This window comes from Cervus canadensis, chromosome 21 (genome assembly GCF_019320065.1).
Source record: "Cervus canadensis isolate Bull #8, Minnesota chromosome 21, ASM1932006v1, whole genome shotgun sequence".
Lineage (NCBI taxonomy): Eukaryota > Metazoa > Chordata > Mammalia > Artiodactyla > Cervidae > Cervus > Cervus canadensis.
Window position 1 is genome coordinate 27,356,795 of NC_057406.1, and position 14,787 is coordinate 27,371,581.

At 34.6% G+C, this 14,787-nt stretch overlaps 1 protein-coding gene across 1 annotated transcript in view; it reads left to right on the forward strand.

Annotated features, from left to right (window-relative positions):
- The window catches only part of PIK3C2G (phosphatidylinositol-4-phosphate 3-kinase catalytic subunit type 2 gamma), a 409,785-nt gene that overhangs the window by 135,402 nt on the left and 259,596 nt on the right, over positions 1–14,787 (forward strand). The window contains exons 15-16 of the mRNA XM_043441512.1: positions 1,246–1,376; positions 10,326–10,514. Of these exons, the coding sequence (XP_043297447.1) occupies positions 1,246–1,376; positions 10,326–10,514 (320 nt within the window). The remainder of the gene's footprint in view (positions 1–1,245; positions 1,377–10,325; positions 10,515–14,787) is intronic.

The window sequence follows — 14,787 nt, forward strand, 5'->3', positions numbered from 1 at the left end:
TCACAATCTAACATAGATCAACAGAGAAAAATAAATTCTTTAGATTTTCCGATATGAAAATGAAAAAAAAAGTGATACTTTTGAGTACTATGAAAAGTGAAAGTCACTCAGTCATGTCCAACTCTATGACCCCATGGACTGTATTCTTCCAAGCTTCTCTGTCCATGGAATTCTCCAGGCAAAGGGGTCTTCCTGACCCAGGGATCAAACTTGAGTCTCCCACATTGCAGGCAAATTCTTTTACCATTTGAGCCACCAGGGAAACCCCCTAAGCATTATATGGGGCTGTAGAATATTTATCTCATTTACATACTTGGAAACTGTATTTTTTTATAACTACTATTTTATTTACTGGGCTTCCCTGGTGGCTCAGTGGTAAAGAAACTGCCTGTCAATGCCGGAGATGTGGATTCGATCCCTGGTCAGGAATATCCCCTGCAGAAGAAAACAGCAACGTACTCCAGTATTCTACCCAGGAAATCCCATGAATGGAGGAGCCTAGTGGGCTATAGTTCATGGGGTCACAAAAGAATCAGATATGACTGAGCAACTAAACAACAACAATGACAAATGTTATTTACTAGAATCAGGTTATCACTTAAATGTGGTCTAGTGGGAGGCATGTTAAGCCAGGAAAAAAGAAGGTCTGCATTCTAGCCTTGTCTATAAAACTGAACTATAGAGCCACAGCAAGAATATTCTGTTTGGTTGTATACTTGCAAACCAGAGAAGAGTTCACTATCATGTCTACAAAGTGGTTCACAGACTTACAGATTTTAAATAGTAGAGACCAACATAAAGTTACTCTTTTTATTTTCTCAAGTGATTACATGAAAAAAAATGTGATTACAATCTATAATTTTCATCAATTAATAATAGACATTTAGTAGTGAAATACAGAAAAGGTATAATTTCAGCATTACATAAAAATGTAGCGTTTAATTTTATGAAAAGTTAATAAATGTTATTTTCTTATTTTTTCTCAGATAAAGTTACAGACTACAAATTTATATACCATTTATATAAATAATTGAGAATTTGCCAAATATCATGTATATTTAAACACCAAGTCCAAACCCTAATGATTCTTCTAAAATTATTGTTAAATAATAAACATCACAGGAAACATAGGATATTTTCCTGCCTTTTGCTTTATTTTCTATAAATCTAAGATAGAGATCATTAAATTAATGATGCATTTTTCAGGCATTTGATACATGGCAAACCATCTTTTTGTTATTTCAGATTGATTTTCCAGCTACTGAGTGGGAGTATATGAAACTTGATTCTGAAGAGAATGGAAGTGATCTTGAAGAACCACCAAAAGAATGTTTAAAACATATTGCCAGACTGTCACAGAAACAGACTCCCATACTGTAAGTGACCCAGTTCTTGGGAGGGAATTTTGCCTGCATTTCATGATACCAGCAATCATTCTAGAAGCACTCATATCTGTTAAGAGTGAACCTTTCTTCCCACATAACTCCTCTCATTTCCTACGATCACATCTGTTGGATGATCCACTAATACTTAGGAGCTAAGTTAGTAATTGTGTTTTTTTAAAGATTTTTTTTTTCTGTGACACTCAGAAACTTTAACTTTGGTCAAGGAAAAATAAAAAGATTGGAAAACATTCAGTTCAGAACAACAAAGCAGAGACTGATAGATACAGATCAGCATTTAACAGTGATAAACCATTGCTCTTCAGTTAGATAGAAAATTGTTTTGGTAAACCAGAAAATGTAAAATTTAATTATAATGACATTTAAAAAAGAAAAGAAATAGCTTACATTTTAATACCACTAAATTAGTAACTAAAGGAGTACTTAAATTTTGTCAAACAGCAATTCTCTGGGAAAGAGATATCCCAGGAAGAATTATAAGAGTTTACTAATTCTGTGTATTTACTGTTTGTACTTAATATTTGGTAATCTCCAAACCACAGCTTATGATGCTCTCATTACCACATGGAAAAGCACAAACCTAAGAAAGCAACTTTTCATGTATGTGAGATATATAATATAATAAAACGTTTTATTCCAAGAATAAAAGATTATTTAAAGGTTTTGGACAAGGTAGTCATGTGATTGGAATAATCTTTTTGAGTGATCCTTTTGGCTATAAATTGAAGGATGGTTTAGAGAGGAAGTAAGAGAGGAAGACCTTACTTGGTCAACAAAGGTCCATCTGGTCAAAGCTGTGGTTTTTCCAGTGGTCATGTATGGATGTGAGAGCTGGACCATAAAGAAAGCTGAGCGCTAAAGAATTGATGCTTTAGAACTGTGATGTTGGGAAAGACTCTTGAGAGTCCCTTGGACTGCAAGGAGATCCAACCAGTCAATCCTAAAGGAGATCAGTCCTGAGTGTTCATTGGAAGGACTGATGTTGAAGCTGAAACTCCAATACTTTGGCCACCTGATGCGAAGAGCTGACTCATTTGAAAAGACCCTGATGCTGGGAAAGATTGAGGGCAGGAGGAGAAGGGGACAACAGAGGATGAGATGGTTGGATGGCATCACCAACTCAGTGGACATGAGTTTGGGTGGACTCTGGGAGTTGGTGATGGACAAGGAGGCCTGGCGTGCTGTGGTTCATGGGGTCGCAAAGAGTTGGACACAACTGAGTGACTGAACTAAACTGAAAAGAGAAAGAGAGCAGTACAGTAAAGTAGCTGATGTAATGTTTTAGGCAGAAGGTCATGGTCACTAGAGACCTTTCAGACTGAGGTATTGAAAGTGATTAAGCATTTAGTTTGGGATAATCTTGTTACTGCCTTGTTACTGCCCTGAGCTCTAATTTCCACATGTCTTACTCTTTTCCTCATTCACTTCAAGCCAATGACATCTCTTTACTTCACATATTTCACACGTGCCATTCCCTTTCCCATCTCAGGGTCTTATTTGCGATTTCCTCTTCATGAAATACTCCTTCCTAGTTCTTCACATGGCTGAATCATCTCATCTTGTAGTGGAAGTGTTAAAATGCTAGTTGTTCAATCATGTCTGACTCTTTGCAACCCCATGGACTATAGCCCGCGAGGCTCCTAGGTCCATGGGATTCTCCAGGCAAGAACACTGGTGTTCTTTCCTCCACCAAGGGATCTTTCCAACCCAGGGATTGAACCTGGATCTCCTGCATTGCAGGCAGATTCTTTACCATCTGAGCCACCAGGGAAGCCCCTCAACCTGTAGGTCTTCACTTAATTGTGATCTTCTCAAAGAGACCTTCTTTTATGACCCTATTGAATGAAGTTTTCCCCTCTTTACAATCTCTCTTATTACCTTCTTTATGACACATAACACAATCTAGTATCATCTTGTTCATTAATGTGTTTTTTTCCTCATTTGTTTGTGAGAACCAAGAGAACCAGGAACCTATCTTATTTATTACTACATTTCCAGTGTTCTACATTTTGCCTGATAAATAATATGTGTAAAATAAATGTCATAAAGGATAAAGTTCCTTGGCATAGAGTTTGGTATAAAAATGACCTTAAGGATTCTCATAGTCCTTATGACACATATTTTGATTATCCATCGTTATTCTAGACTATTGCCATCTTAATTAAATGAAGCATCTTTTGATAGTTCTTACTCAAAAATATAAAACTTTACATTTAACAAGTATGTCACATATCAAAGACTGATATATTTGTATGAGAGATTTTTTTAAAATATAAAAAGTTGCTATCCTTTGAAATTTTAAATATGTTCAAACAAAAAATGTCAAAACCAACAAATAAATAAGCATAGAAACTGCTTTTAAATATTAAAGGTTTGTGGTTTTAAATTAGCCCCAGGAATTCTAACTGGTTTTATACTTCAGTTTTCTATTTAAGTCAATAACTTATACATAAAATAAGCAACATTTTTCTGTTTTACTCACTCAAATACAATTATTAATGCTCAGTAGAATACAGTTTCATTCAGGACTGTGAAAACAGATGGAGAAGTCTTCAATGTGATAAAACTTATGTTAGAAACAGATTAAATTCATTTTCCAAATACCACATTTTATCATTTAGTTGGTGACATACTTGTCTTCTTTCAAATTGGTTAAATGTAAGCAGTCGAGAAGTTCAGACTCAATGAAGTTTGGTGAAAATGTACTATAACATTTGTAAAAATAAGAATACCTTCTTGATGACCTCTAAAGAAAAGTATCTAATGTAAGGAAAATCTCAGAACATAAGGTAAAAAAACAAATCTTTTGAAAGAAATTATGCCTCCACTTCTAGCCATGAAGGTTACCTACTATATCACTAAACTAGTCCTCCTGAATTAAAGAAATAAGACACAAGAGAAATACATATAAAGCAACTGCTCTCAGAAATTGAGCAGAGAAGGCTTGAGGTGAACCCATGAGTAAAAAGGCCTTCAGACCCAGAGACATTTTCTGTATCATAGCTCTGGAAGTTATGATTAAAGAAGAGCAGGCAGGTCTTACCTCCTGAGATTAAAAAAAATAATAAGGCAGAGATCACAGAGTTTAATAATTTTGAGGCAGCTAGAATTTCCAGAGAATAATAGTGGAAAAAGGGAGATCCACCGGATAGGAGCTACAGAAATATGTAGTGGTGTCCCCTTATATATTCAGCTGAGTACTGAGCCACTCATGAGCACCTGGGGATTTTATAGCAAAAGAACTGCTACAAGGAGATATGAAATAAATGTAGATTCTAGAGGTTGCACAATGCTGGGAGACATAAATTTTCTGACCAGTAATGATGCAGAAAGATCACAGAACACCTCAGCACTCAATAAAGAAATCAGAAAGATGCATATTAGGAGTAAGGGTGCTCTAGCTCAAGATTTAGGACTGTGCTTGGCCTAGTCTAACAATCATAAAAACAGATCCCAAGAGGATCAAGCTGATCTACTAGTAATTAAACTGCCTCCTAAAAAAAGAAGGAAACATTCAGCACTCAAATGTAGCAAAACGCAGACTCTGAACAATGTAGGATTTTAAATGTTTAGTGTACAACCAATAATTGCTAAACATAGGAAGAGTCAGGAATATATAAACATAGACCCGGATTGAAGGAGGCAGTTAACAGAAACAGCTTCAGATGTTTTGCATGCATGTTAAATTGCTTCAGTTGTATCCAACTCTTTGCAACCTCATGGACTATAGCTTGCCAGGCTTCTCTGTCCATTGGATTCTCCAGGCAAGTACAATGGAGCAGGTTGCCATTTCCTCCTCCATCAAATATTTTACAACTGTTATAAAGGTATTTGGGAGAAGGACGTGGCAACCCACTCCAGTGTTCTTGCCTGGAGAATCCCAGGGACAGAGGAGCCTGGTGGGCTGCCATCTATGGGGTCGCACAGAGTCAGACACAACTGAAGCGACTTAGTAGTAGTAGTAGTAGTATAAAGGTATTTATGGGTTTAAATTAAAAGACACATATGGGTGAACAAATGAAGTAGAAAAATGGAAATTTAAGAACTGGAAGGCACAGTATCTACATTTTTAAAAATCACTGGAAAAGCTTAATAGATTGCATAATGAAATAAAAGAAGAGTGAGTTTAAAAAATGGGCAATAGAAATTATCCATGTTGAAATACAAAAAGAACAAAACCTGAAAATAGTGATACAGCCTTGTGACCTATAGGACAATTATCAAGCAATGTAACATGTATGTATTGGACACACAGGAGAGAAGAGAGATAGTGAAGAAAACAAATTCTTAAAGAGATAATAGCCAAAATTTTACGTTTAATTTTTAAAAAATCAGCTACAGATATAAGAAATTTAGCAAATCCCAAACACATACACACACACACACACACACACACACACACACACACACACACACTCATACACATCACCTAAGGACACCATAGTCAAATGTCTGAAAACTAAAGATAAATATAAAATTTTTCTAAGGCTTCAGAGAAAGTCAGCAAATCATATTCATGGGATGAACTATATATAATTCTACAGATTTCTCATTAACTTCATATTTCTCATTAGAAACTATGGAAACCAAAAGACATTATATGTTATCTTTCATTTTGAAAGGGGAAAAGAAACTCTATCAACTTAAAAATTCTATAACCAATAAAATTGCATTTCAAAAATTAAGACAAAATTAAAACATTTCAACTAAATACAGCTGAGTTAGTTAATTATAAGCTCATCTGTACTGTACAAAATTTTAAAGAAAATACTTCAGGCTGAAAAAAGTGATAACTAGATGGATATTCAAATCTACAAGAGTAAATGAAAAGTACCACAAAGGGAAAATAGCTAGATAATAAAGATATACATTTTTCATGTTTATTAATTTATTTTTTAAAATATTTAACTAAAAATAATCATAATGTACAACTGGGCATATAAATAAAAATAAACATATAGCAGCTACAATAATAATGAGAAGTAGAAAAATAAAAGCATAGTATTCTAAGGATCTTATACATAAAGCAGTGTAATAACTATGGTTGGCTGCCTCAGTGGTAAAGAATCTGCCTGCCAGTGCAGGAGATGTGGATTCAATCCCTGGGTCAGGAAGATCCCTTGGAGGAGCAAATGGCAATGCACTCCAGTATTCTTGCTTGGGAAATCCCAGTTCAGTTCAGTTCAGTTCAGTTGCTTAGTCATGTCTGACTCTTTGCAACCCCATGAATCGCAGCACGCCAGGCCTCCCTGTTCATCACCAACTCCTGAAGTTTACTCAAACTCATGTCCATCGAGTCGGTGATGCCATCCAGCCATCTCATCCTCTGTTGTCCCCTTCTCCTCCTGCCCCCTATCACTCCCAACATCAGGGTCTTTTCAAATGAGTCAGCTCTTTGCATGAGGTAACCAAAGTATTGGAGTTTCAGCTTTAACATCAGTCCTTCCAATGAACATGCAGGACTGATCTCCTTTAGGATGGACTGGTTGGATCTCCTTGCAGTCCAAGGGACTCTCAAGAGTCTTCTCCAACACCACAGTTCAAAAGCATCAATTCTTCGGTGCTCAGCTCTCTTCACAGTCCAGCTCTCACATCCATACATGACCACTGGAAAAACCATAGCCTTAACTAGACGGACTTTTGTTGGCAAAGTAATGTCTCTGCTTTTTAATAATGCTGTCTAGGCTGGTCATAACTTTCCTTCCAAGGAGTGAGCATCTTTTAATTTTCACAGGTGCAATCACCATCTGCAGTGATTTTGGGCCCAAAAAAAAATAAAGTCTGACACTGTTCCACTTCCCCATCTATTTCCCATGAAGTGATGGGACCAGATGCCATGATCTTAGTTTTCTGAATGTTGAGCTTTAAGCCAACTTTTTCACTCTCCTCTTTCACTTTCATCAAGAGGCTTTTCAATTCCTCTTCACTTTCTGCCATAAGGGGAATCCCAAAGATAGAATAAATGAAAAGACTACAGTCTATAGGGTCACAAAGAACTGGACACCACTTAGCAACTGAGCATTCACACACACCCATGATGTGCTAAAGAAGAATATTATAATCTTGACAGAAACCATAACCCCCAGATTTTAAGAGTACATTTAAAAGTAAAAAAGATGACAGAAATTAAATTTTTTAAAAATCCAAAAGAAAGAAGAAACAGAAGAAATAGTTTGGACAAAAATAATTAATACCAACATGGTTGATTTAAACCTAATCATATCAATATTCCATTAAATATAAATAAAAACCCCAATTAAAAGAAAGAAATTGTTAGCCTACATTGCAAAAGTAATATCCAACTTTATGTTGTTTACAGGTGCATATTTTAAATACAAAAATTTAGCTAGATTAAAATTAAAAGAAAAGGATATATAAGGAAAATCATACCATCTTGATATCTTTGGGGGAAAAAATTTGACAAAATTCAGGACCAATTTATAATAAAAACTTTCAAAATAGAATAGAGTGGAACTTCCTCGACCTTCAACTCTTGAGTTGAATCTGGATCTATAGGAAAAGCTATAGTTAGCATTATATTAAATGATGCAAGAATAAATGTTTTCCCCCTAAGTTTGGGAACAAAGATGCTTGCCTAAATATTCCTCTTCAGTGTTATACTGTCAGTCTTAGCCAGTGCACTACCACAGGAAAAAAAAAAAAGAAAAATTTTAAATGTGTAAAAGTCAGAAAGAAATAAAACTGACTCTATTTTCAGATGGGTGATTATGTAAGATCATAGCATTTGAGATTAATGTACAAACTGCAGCTATATCCCAGTAAAAAATAGAAAATAAATTTCATTTTTCTAAATTCTATCAATATTTACAATATCAACATCTCTATCTCCTGCAGAAGGGAATGGCAACCCACTTCAGTATTCTTGCCTGGAGAATTCCATGGACAGAGGAGCCTGAAGGGCTAGAGTCCATGGGTTTGCAAAGAATGAGACATGACTGAGTGACTAACACACAATTACCTAAAAATGCAAAACTTTGCTAGGAGAAATTAAAGAAAACCTCAGTTAATGGAAGAATATATCATGTCATTGATTAGAATAACCATTATTGTTAAGATGATAGTTCTAGTTGTTCTGTTGTTAAGATGACAGTGTCTAATTGATAAAAATACAATTATAATCTGTTAGAAAGTATAATTTTTTTCAAATGATCAGTATGCTTTTAATTAAACTCCAGTGACTTGGATAATATTTTTTAATGGACAAAATTAAAGAATGGCAAGAATGCCATACAATTGGTTCTGTCACACCCTACACCTGATAATGTAAAATGCAACAACCACTTCAGGAAGCAGTTTCTTCAAAAGGTAAACACATGACATACAACCAATTCATTTCCCTCCATGGTACTTCCTAGGAGAAATGAAAATACACCTGTACAAACACATGCACACAAATGTTCACAAAAGCTTTATTCATAACATTCCAAAACAGGAAACACGCCCAGTGTCCATCAGACAGGAGAAAGGATAAGCAAATTGTGATATGTTCATATAAAGGAGTAATAGTCATTAACTGAAAGAAATAATCTACTGATATACTCAACAGTATGGATAATTTCAAAAAATTATCCTTAGTGTAAGAAGCTATAAATAAAAAAATATTCATGATTCTGTTTATATGAAGTTTGAAAGTAGATATTATTTGTCTAAAGTGAAAGAAGTCATACTACTGCTTGCCTCTGGTAGCATAAGAAACTGTTTTATATCTTGAAAAGAGTGTGGATTTTATTATACTTGATATGTGCATTTGTCAAAATTTAATTAACTGAATCCATGCATTCTCTTTTATGTAAATTATGCTTCAGTAAAAGAGAAAAATGCACTGTTCAATATTGAAAAATGAATTCAGTTAAAACAAAATAATTAGTTTTAGTAGCATAGTAATAGTTTTATTATGGAATATTTTTCTTCTGGGGGTTTCTGGTGAAGAAGGTAGTGACAAAAGAGAAAAAGAGCCCAAATGTACCTCAAAAACCATCCTCTGGAATTCATTTCTTTCATTTTGCAGATGGAGAGGATTTCAGAAGACATTATAGAGAAATAATGATATTTAAAATCTGTTAATAACTCTTGCTATCCCTTCTTGGGAGTTTTAGTTAAAGAAAGCTGAGCGACAGAGTGTCAGTTTGGAGGAGACAGTGTTGAAAAGCTGTCATTGTCATGTGAGAAATGCTGTCCTTCAGTTCAACTGTGGTCTTGAATGCTTTTCCTGGAGTGTAAGCAAAACATGGTAAACTCTCAGTGAATCAATGGCCCTTGTCCCAGATCTAGATCTTCTGAGGCACACACTTGTGCATGTGAGAAAGTCCTATTCACTGGCATTTTAACTCCAAACTTCCAGCAAACTCCGAGAATTTAAAGCCAGAATCCAGGGATGAAATGAGATCTTTGTTTCTGACGTTTAGAGCAAAAAGTTTTCTGACCTCTGATGAAACTTGCTTTGAAATGAAGGAATATCATCTTTAAAATATGCCGTTTCTTCACAGGCCCACTTGGGTCTAAGTTAATTTCCAAAAACAATAAGAAAGTAAATGGTTCAGAATTTTTGTTCTAAGTAGTACATGTGGCAGAATTGATAAACTTGTTCTGCTTAAAGGAGACAAAAACTTTACTAACCAGAATGACATTTTTTAAAAAGTGGCAAAGATAAGGGCAAGGAAAAAATACATGTGAATTATCTGAAGTACATTTTATTTAATTTTTCTATAAAAGATTAAAGTTAGTGGGAAATAATCTGATAAAATAACCTATCAAACTGTCCCAAGAAGATAAAGGATTTATTTTCCAAAAGAAACTAAAAATTAAAGAACTAGACCTAATATTTTGTACTGACTGTTCATAGCAAGCGTTTGTTAGTGTCACAAACTCCAGTAAATTATCACTTTCAATCTGGTTTTGCAGCCTCTCTGAGGGAAAGAGAAGATACTTATGGTTTTATCGCTTCTACTGCAACAATGAAAATTGCTCTCTTCCTTTGGTCTTGGGAAGTGCTCCTGGATGGGATGAAAGAACTGTTTCAGAAATGCATACCGTTTTAAGAAGATGGAAATTCTCTCACCCTTTGGAGGCACTTGGACTTTTGACTTCCAGGTAAGAATTGCATGACAGACATGATATTACTAATGTGAAAATTTTGAGGAGAAAAACTGCAAGTCTCTATGAATAATTCAATACCAGTTCTGTTTATTTCCAATTTCAGTAGCTGTGGATATTAAATTTAGATACATGTAAGCTGTGAATATAAATTTTAAACAAATCTAAACTATAATTGTGTCTTCTTTTTTTTTTCCTATTTATTTTTATTAGTTGGAGGCTAATTACTTTACAATATTGTAGTGGTTTTTTCCATACATTGACATGAATAAGCCACGGATTTACATGTGTTCCCCATTCTGAACCCCCCTCCCACCTCCCTCCCCATCCCATCCCTCTGGGTCATTCCAGTGCACCAGCCCTGAGCACTTGTCTCATGCATCCAACCCGGACTGGCGATCTGTTTCACACTTGATAATATACATATTTCGATGCTGTTCTCTCAGATCATCCCACCCTCGCCTTCTCCCATAGAGTCCAAAAGTCTGTTCTATACATCTGTGTCTCTTTTTCTGTCTTGCATATAGGGTTATTGTCACCATCTTTCTACATTCTATATATATGCGTTAGTATACTATATTGGTGTTTATCTTTCTGGCTTACTTCACTCTGTATAATGGGCTCCAGTTGTGTCTTCTAAACTAAAATAAACTTGAAATAAAATTAATGCCAGAGTTTCTTAAATGGGGAGTCTAGTTGCTCTTAGAGAAATAACAACCAAAAAATGTTGAATAGGAAAAAATAAGCTTCTCTACTTGTCCCTCTCTCAAAACAAAAGAGTCCTTAAAAATTGAAACAGTATCTTTTACTATTGAAATATGCAAAGCCTGGCAAAATACCCTGATTATAGTAGGTGTCCAGTTAGTAAGACAATGATAATGATAAGAGGAAAATGAAAAAAACCTATCCCTTGTGTATTCTCTGTATCTTCCCTAGAATAAAATGCATGGTGGTTGAGAATCTGGTGGATAATGATGTCATCGTCTAGTTAAGAGGAAGCATGTGGGAATAAGTGTGATGTCTGGTTCTGGCTTGGGGAAGCAGTTCTTACTTGGCTTCTGCTTCACATTCAAAGCCAAGAAGAGATATTTTAAGTCTTCTTCATGGCATCAGCACTGATGCCATGAAGAAAGTCTGCAATCTCTAGAGTCAGAGAAGAATTATGACACTCAGTTCTGTTCTGAATTCTCTCTCAAGATCCTGATGAAGGAGAAAGGAGGGAGAGAAAGTGACACAAAGGACTTTTCAAACAATTTATTTTGGTTTATTTTAAAATTTGTGTCTTTTATAAAACTTCTAGCATGTGAAAGGAGGAGAAAGGAATTCGTAGGAGTTACTAGAAGCTTCCTCTCAATCTTCCAAGTTCAAAATTTACAAATTATCTTAAAATTCTATGTTTTTTGTGCCTCGTACATTGAATATTCCTGTTTTCTGATATCTTTCATCGATTACTGTGCACCCATATACCCACCTTCCTTAATAAATGATAGAACATAGATAGATACATAGATAGAATTTGTCTTTTAGTTGAGCTTGCAGCTCTCCCCCTTTTTATAAGGCTTCTTCTACGTGGATCCTTCTTTGACCTCCCTAAGTAAAACTGACCACATCTTCCTACTACAGTGCTTTGTTTCTTTATGAATTACATTATGTTGCAATGTGTTTACACACAACATGTAAAACATATAATTTACCCACATTAGAATGAGAGCTAGTTAAGCTCAAATAGTTCATCATAGTGTTTCTGTTTACCACAAGCTTAATAATACCTGAGACATAGTAATTACTCAATATTGAATCAGTCACTCTCAAAAATTCATTATGATCATTTATGCCTTATTTTAAAATAATATTTAAACTATATTATTTGAAGGAGTCATCAATTATCTTTGTTTCTTACATCTCCTTTTACAGTTGAATTAATTAATGAAATAATTATATAAGAAAATCAATTAACAATTGGTTTCATTGGAATTACTTACAGTTCACACTTATATTTCAAGAAACTTCTGGAAGAAATGAGTTCCCATTTTCACCTTACTCTTAACCTCTTTTTCTGATTTAGATAAGAGTAGCCAACATCTACAAATACTTTTTTGCTAAATCCTAATTGTTTTTAGCTCAGGTAAGACTTAGAAAAGTAGCACAGTTATTGTTTTGTCATTCCTCAACTGATTAGCTCATAGAAAATGGGTTCAAAATGTAAAGGTTAAAAAAAAGTGTGAAGGTAACAATTCACAGAAGAGAAGGTATTAGCAAATCCTATATCTAATAAAGGCATTTAATTCAGAATATATACTCTTATGACTCAATAACCAGACAATAAATAACCTAATTTAAAACAAAAAATAGTCACAGGGTCTGACATTTCCTCAAAGAAAATATAGAAATGTCCAATAAGCACGTGGAAAGATGCTCAACATCATTAATCTCTAGGGAAATATAAATGAAAACCACACTGAGGTATCACTTGACACTAACTAGGATGACCATAATGAAAAAGACAATTAGCTTTGGCAAGGATGTGAAGAAATTGGAAATCTCATATATTGCTCATGGAAATGTAAAATGGGGCAGCCACTTTGGAAAACAGTTAGTCAGTTTCTTAAATACTATACATCAAGTTAACATATGACCCAACAATTCCACTCAGGTATATACTCAAGATAAATGAAAAATAGGTTCCCTTAAAAATTCCTCCATGGATGTGCAGACCAGCATTATTTACAATAGCCAAAAAGTAAAAACAACTCAAATGACCATCAAATAATGAGTGGATAGATAAAATGTGGTCTGTCCATGCAATGTTAGAGTATTCAATAAGTGAATATTAATGTATGTTACAACATGAATGAACCTTGAAAACATGTTAAGCAAACGAAGCTAGTCACAAAAGACCACATGTTTTATGATGCCCAGAGACAGGCAAATGGATGGAAACAGAAAGTAGATCCCTGATCACCTAGGGCCAGAGGAGTTTGGGGCAATATAGGGAATGAGAGCCAGTGGTTATGATTTCTTTTGTGGTTATGATTCAGTAACTCTGGGAGGAAGCTAAAAGCCATTAAATTGTACCCTGAGTGAATTGTATGGTATTTATCACATCTCTATAAAACTGTTAAAAATACTTAAAGAATGATTGTAAAGGCAAAACTATTAATATGACTCTATATCACTAAAGCCTAGTTTTCTTATGGGATAACTTTTTAAAGTTTCTAAAGCATTAACTATGGCCTTTTTTGTTTTGATAGCTTATTGTTCCATTAAGATATACTTTGGTCTATTTTAAAGATGTTTAAATGTATATTTTCTTGTAAAGTTCATGGAATATTTTTTACAAAAATCTTTGTCAGCATGAAGCCTGCTTAGTTTTCTTGCTTATAGATAAAAAGGATTCACTAGAGGGACTTCTATATTCTTTAATTCCTGATAACTAAGCTTCTCTACCTGAAGAGATGTTGAACATCTATTTGATTCTCTTAATATTTTAAGTATAAAGTTTAGATTTTCATTTAGTGCTCCCTTAATACTGCCTCATTTTATTATCTATAATAACCCTATAAAACAAATACTATTATTATCCCAGTTTTACCTTTGAGGAAACTGAAGCTTACAAGGGTTAATTTGCCCAAAAGGCACTTGTAAGTTAAGGAGCTAGAGTTAAATCCAGAGATTTGGAGCTTGCCATCCTCACCCTATAATTCACACCATTCCTACATAAATACATGCTGTTTGTTTAAAAACTATCCTAAAGTAGTTTGATTATAGTAAATAGCAGTACTTATGCTTGGATGTTTCCACTTCCCTGTGTAATTTCTTTTTTTCTGAATAATCAGAGTTTTAGACGTTATGAGGACTGGTTTCAGAGTAGAGTGGTGTTTAGTAAGCGTCATTCAAGGAGCTTAGTAGAAACTTGATTTATTTGTACATTGAACAGTTCCTTATCATGTATCAAAAAAGGTCACTGAAGAGGTTGGAGTGTTTCCATTGTACTCATCCTCTGACTCCCACTCTCAGTTTAACCGAACTGTTAAAAAACTTGAGGACAGGCTGTTTAGAGAAATGAACCTTTCAACTTCTCTAAATTCAAAAGCTGACTTCTCTGAGAACAAACAGTATGTGCTTGTTAAGTGAGTTGTCAGAGTGAGTTCTTCAAAGGTCTATATTTTGTCTCCATTGAATAATCTACTTTTTTTCCCAGGGCTTCACCTCCTGAGAACCTGCGTGCTCCATTTCTAGCTCAGATAATTTTTAATATTGCTGATTACTT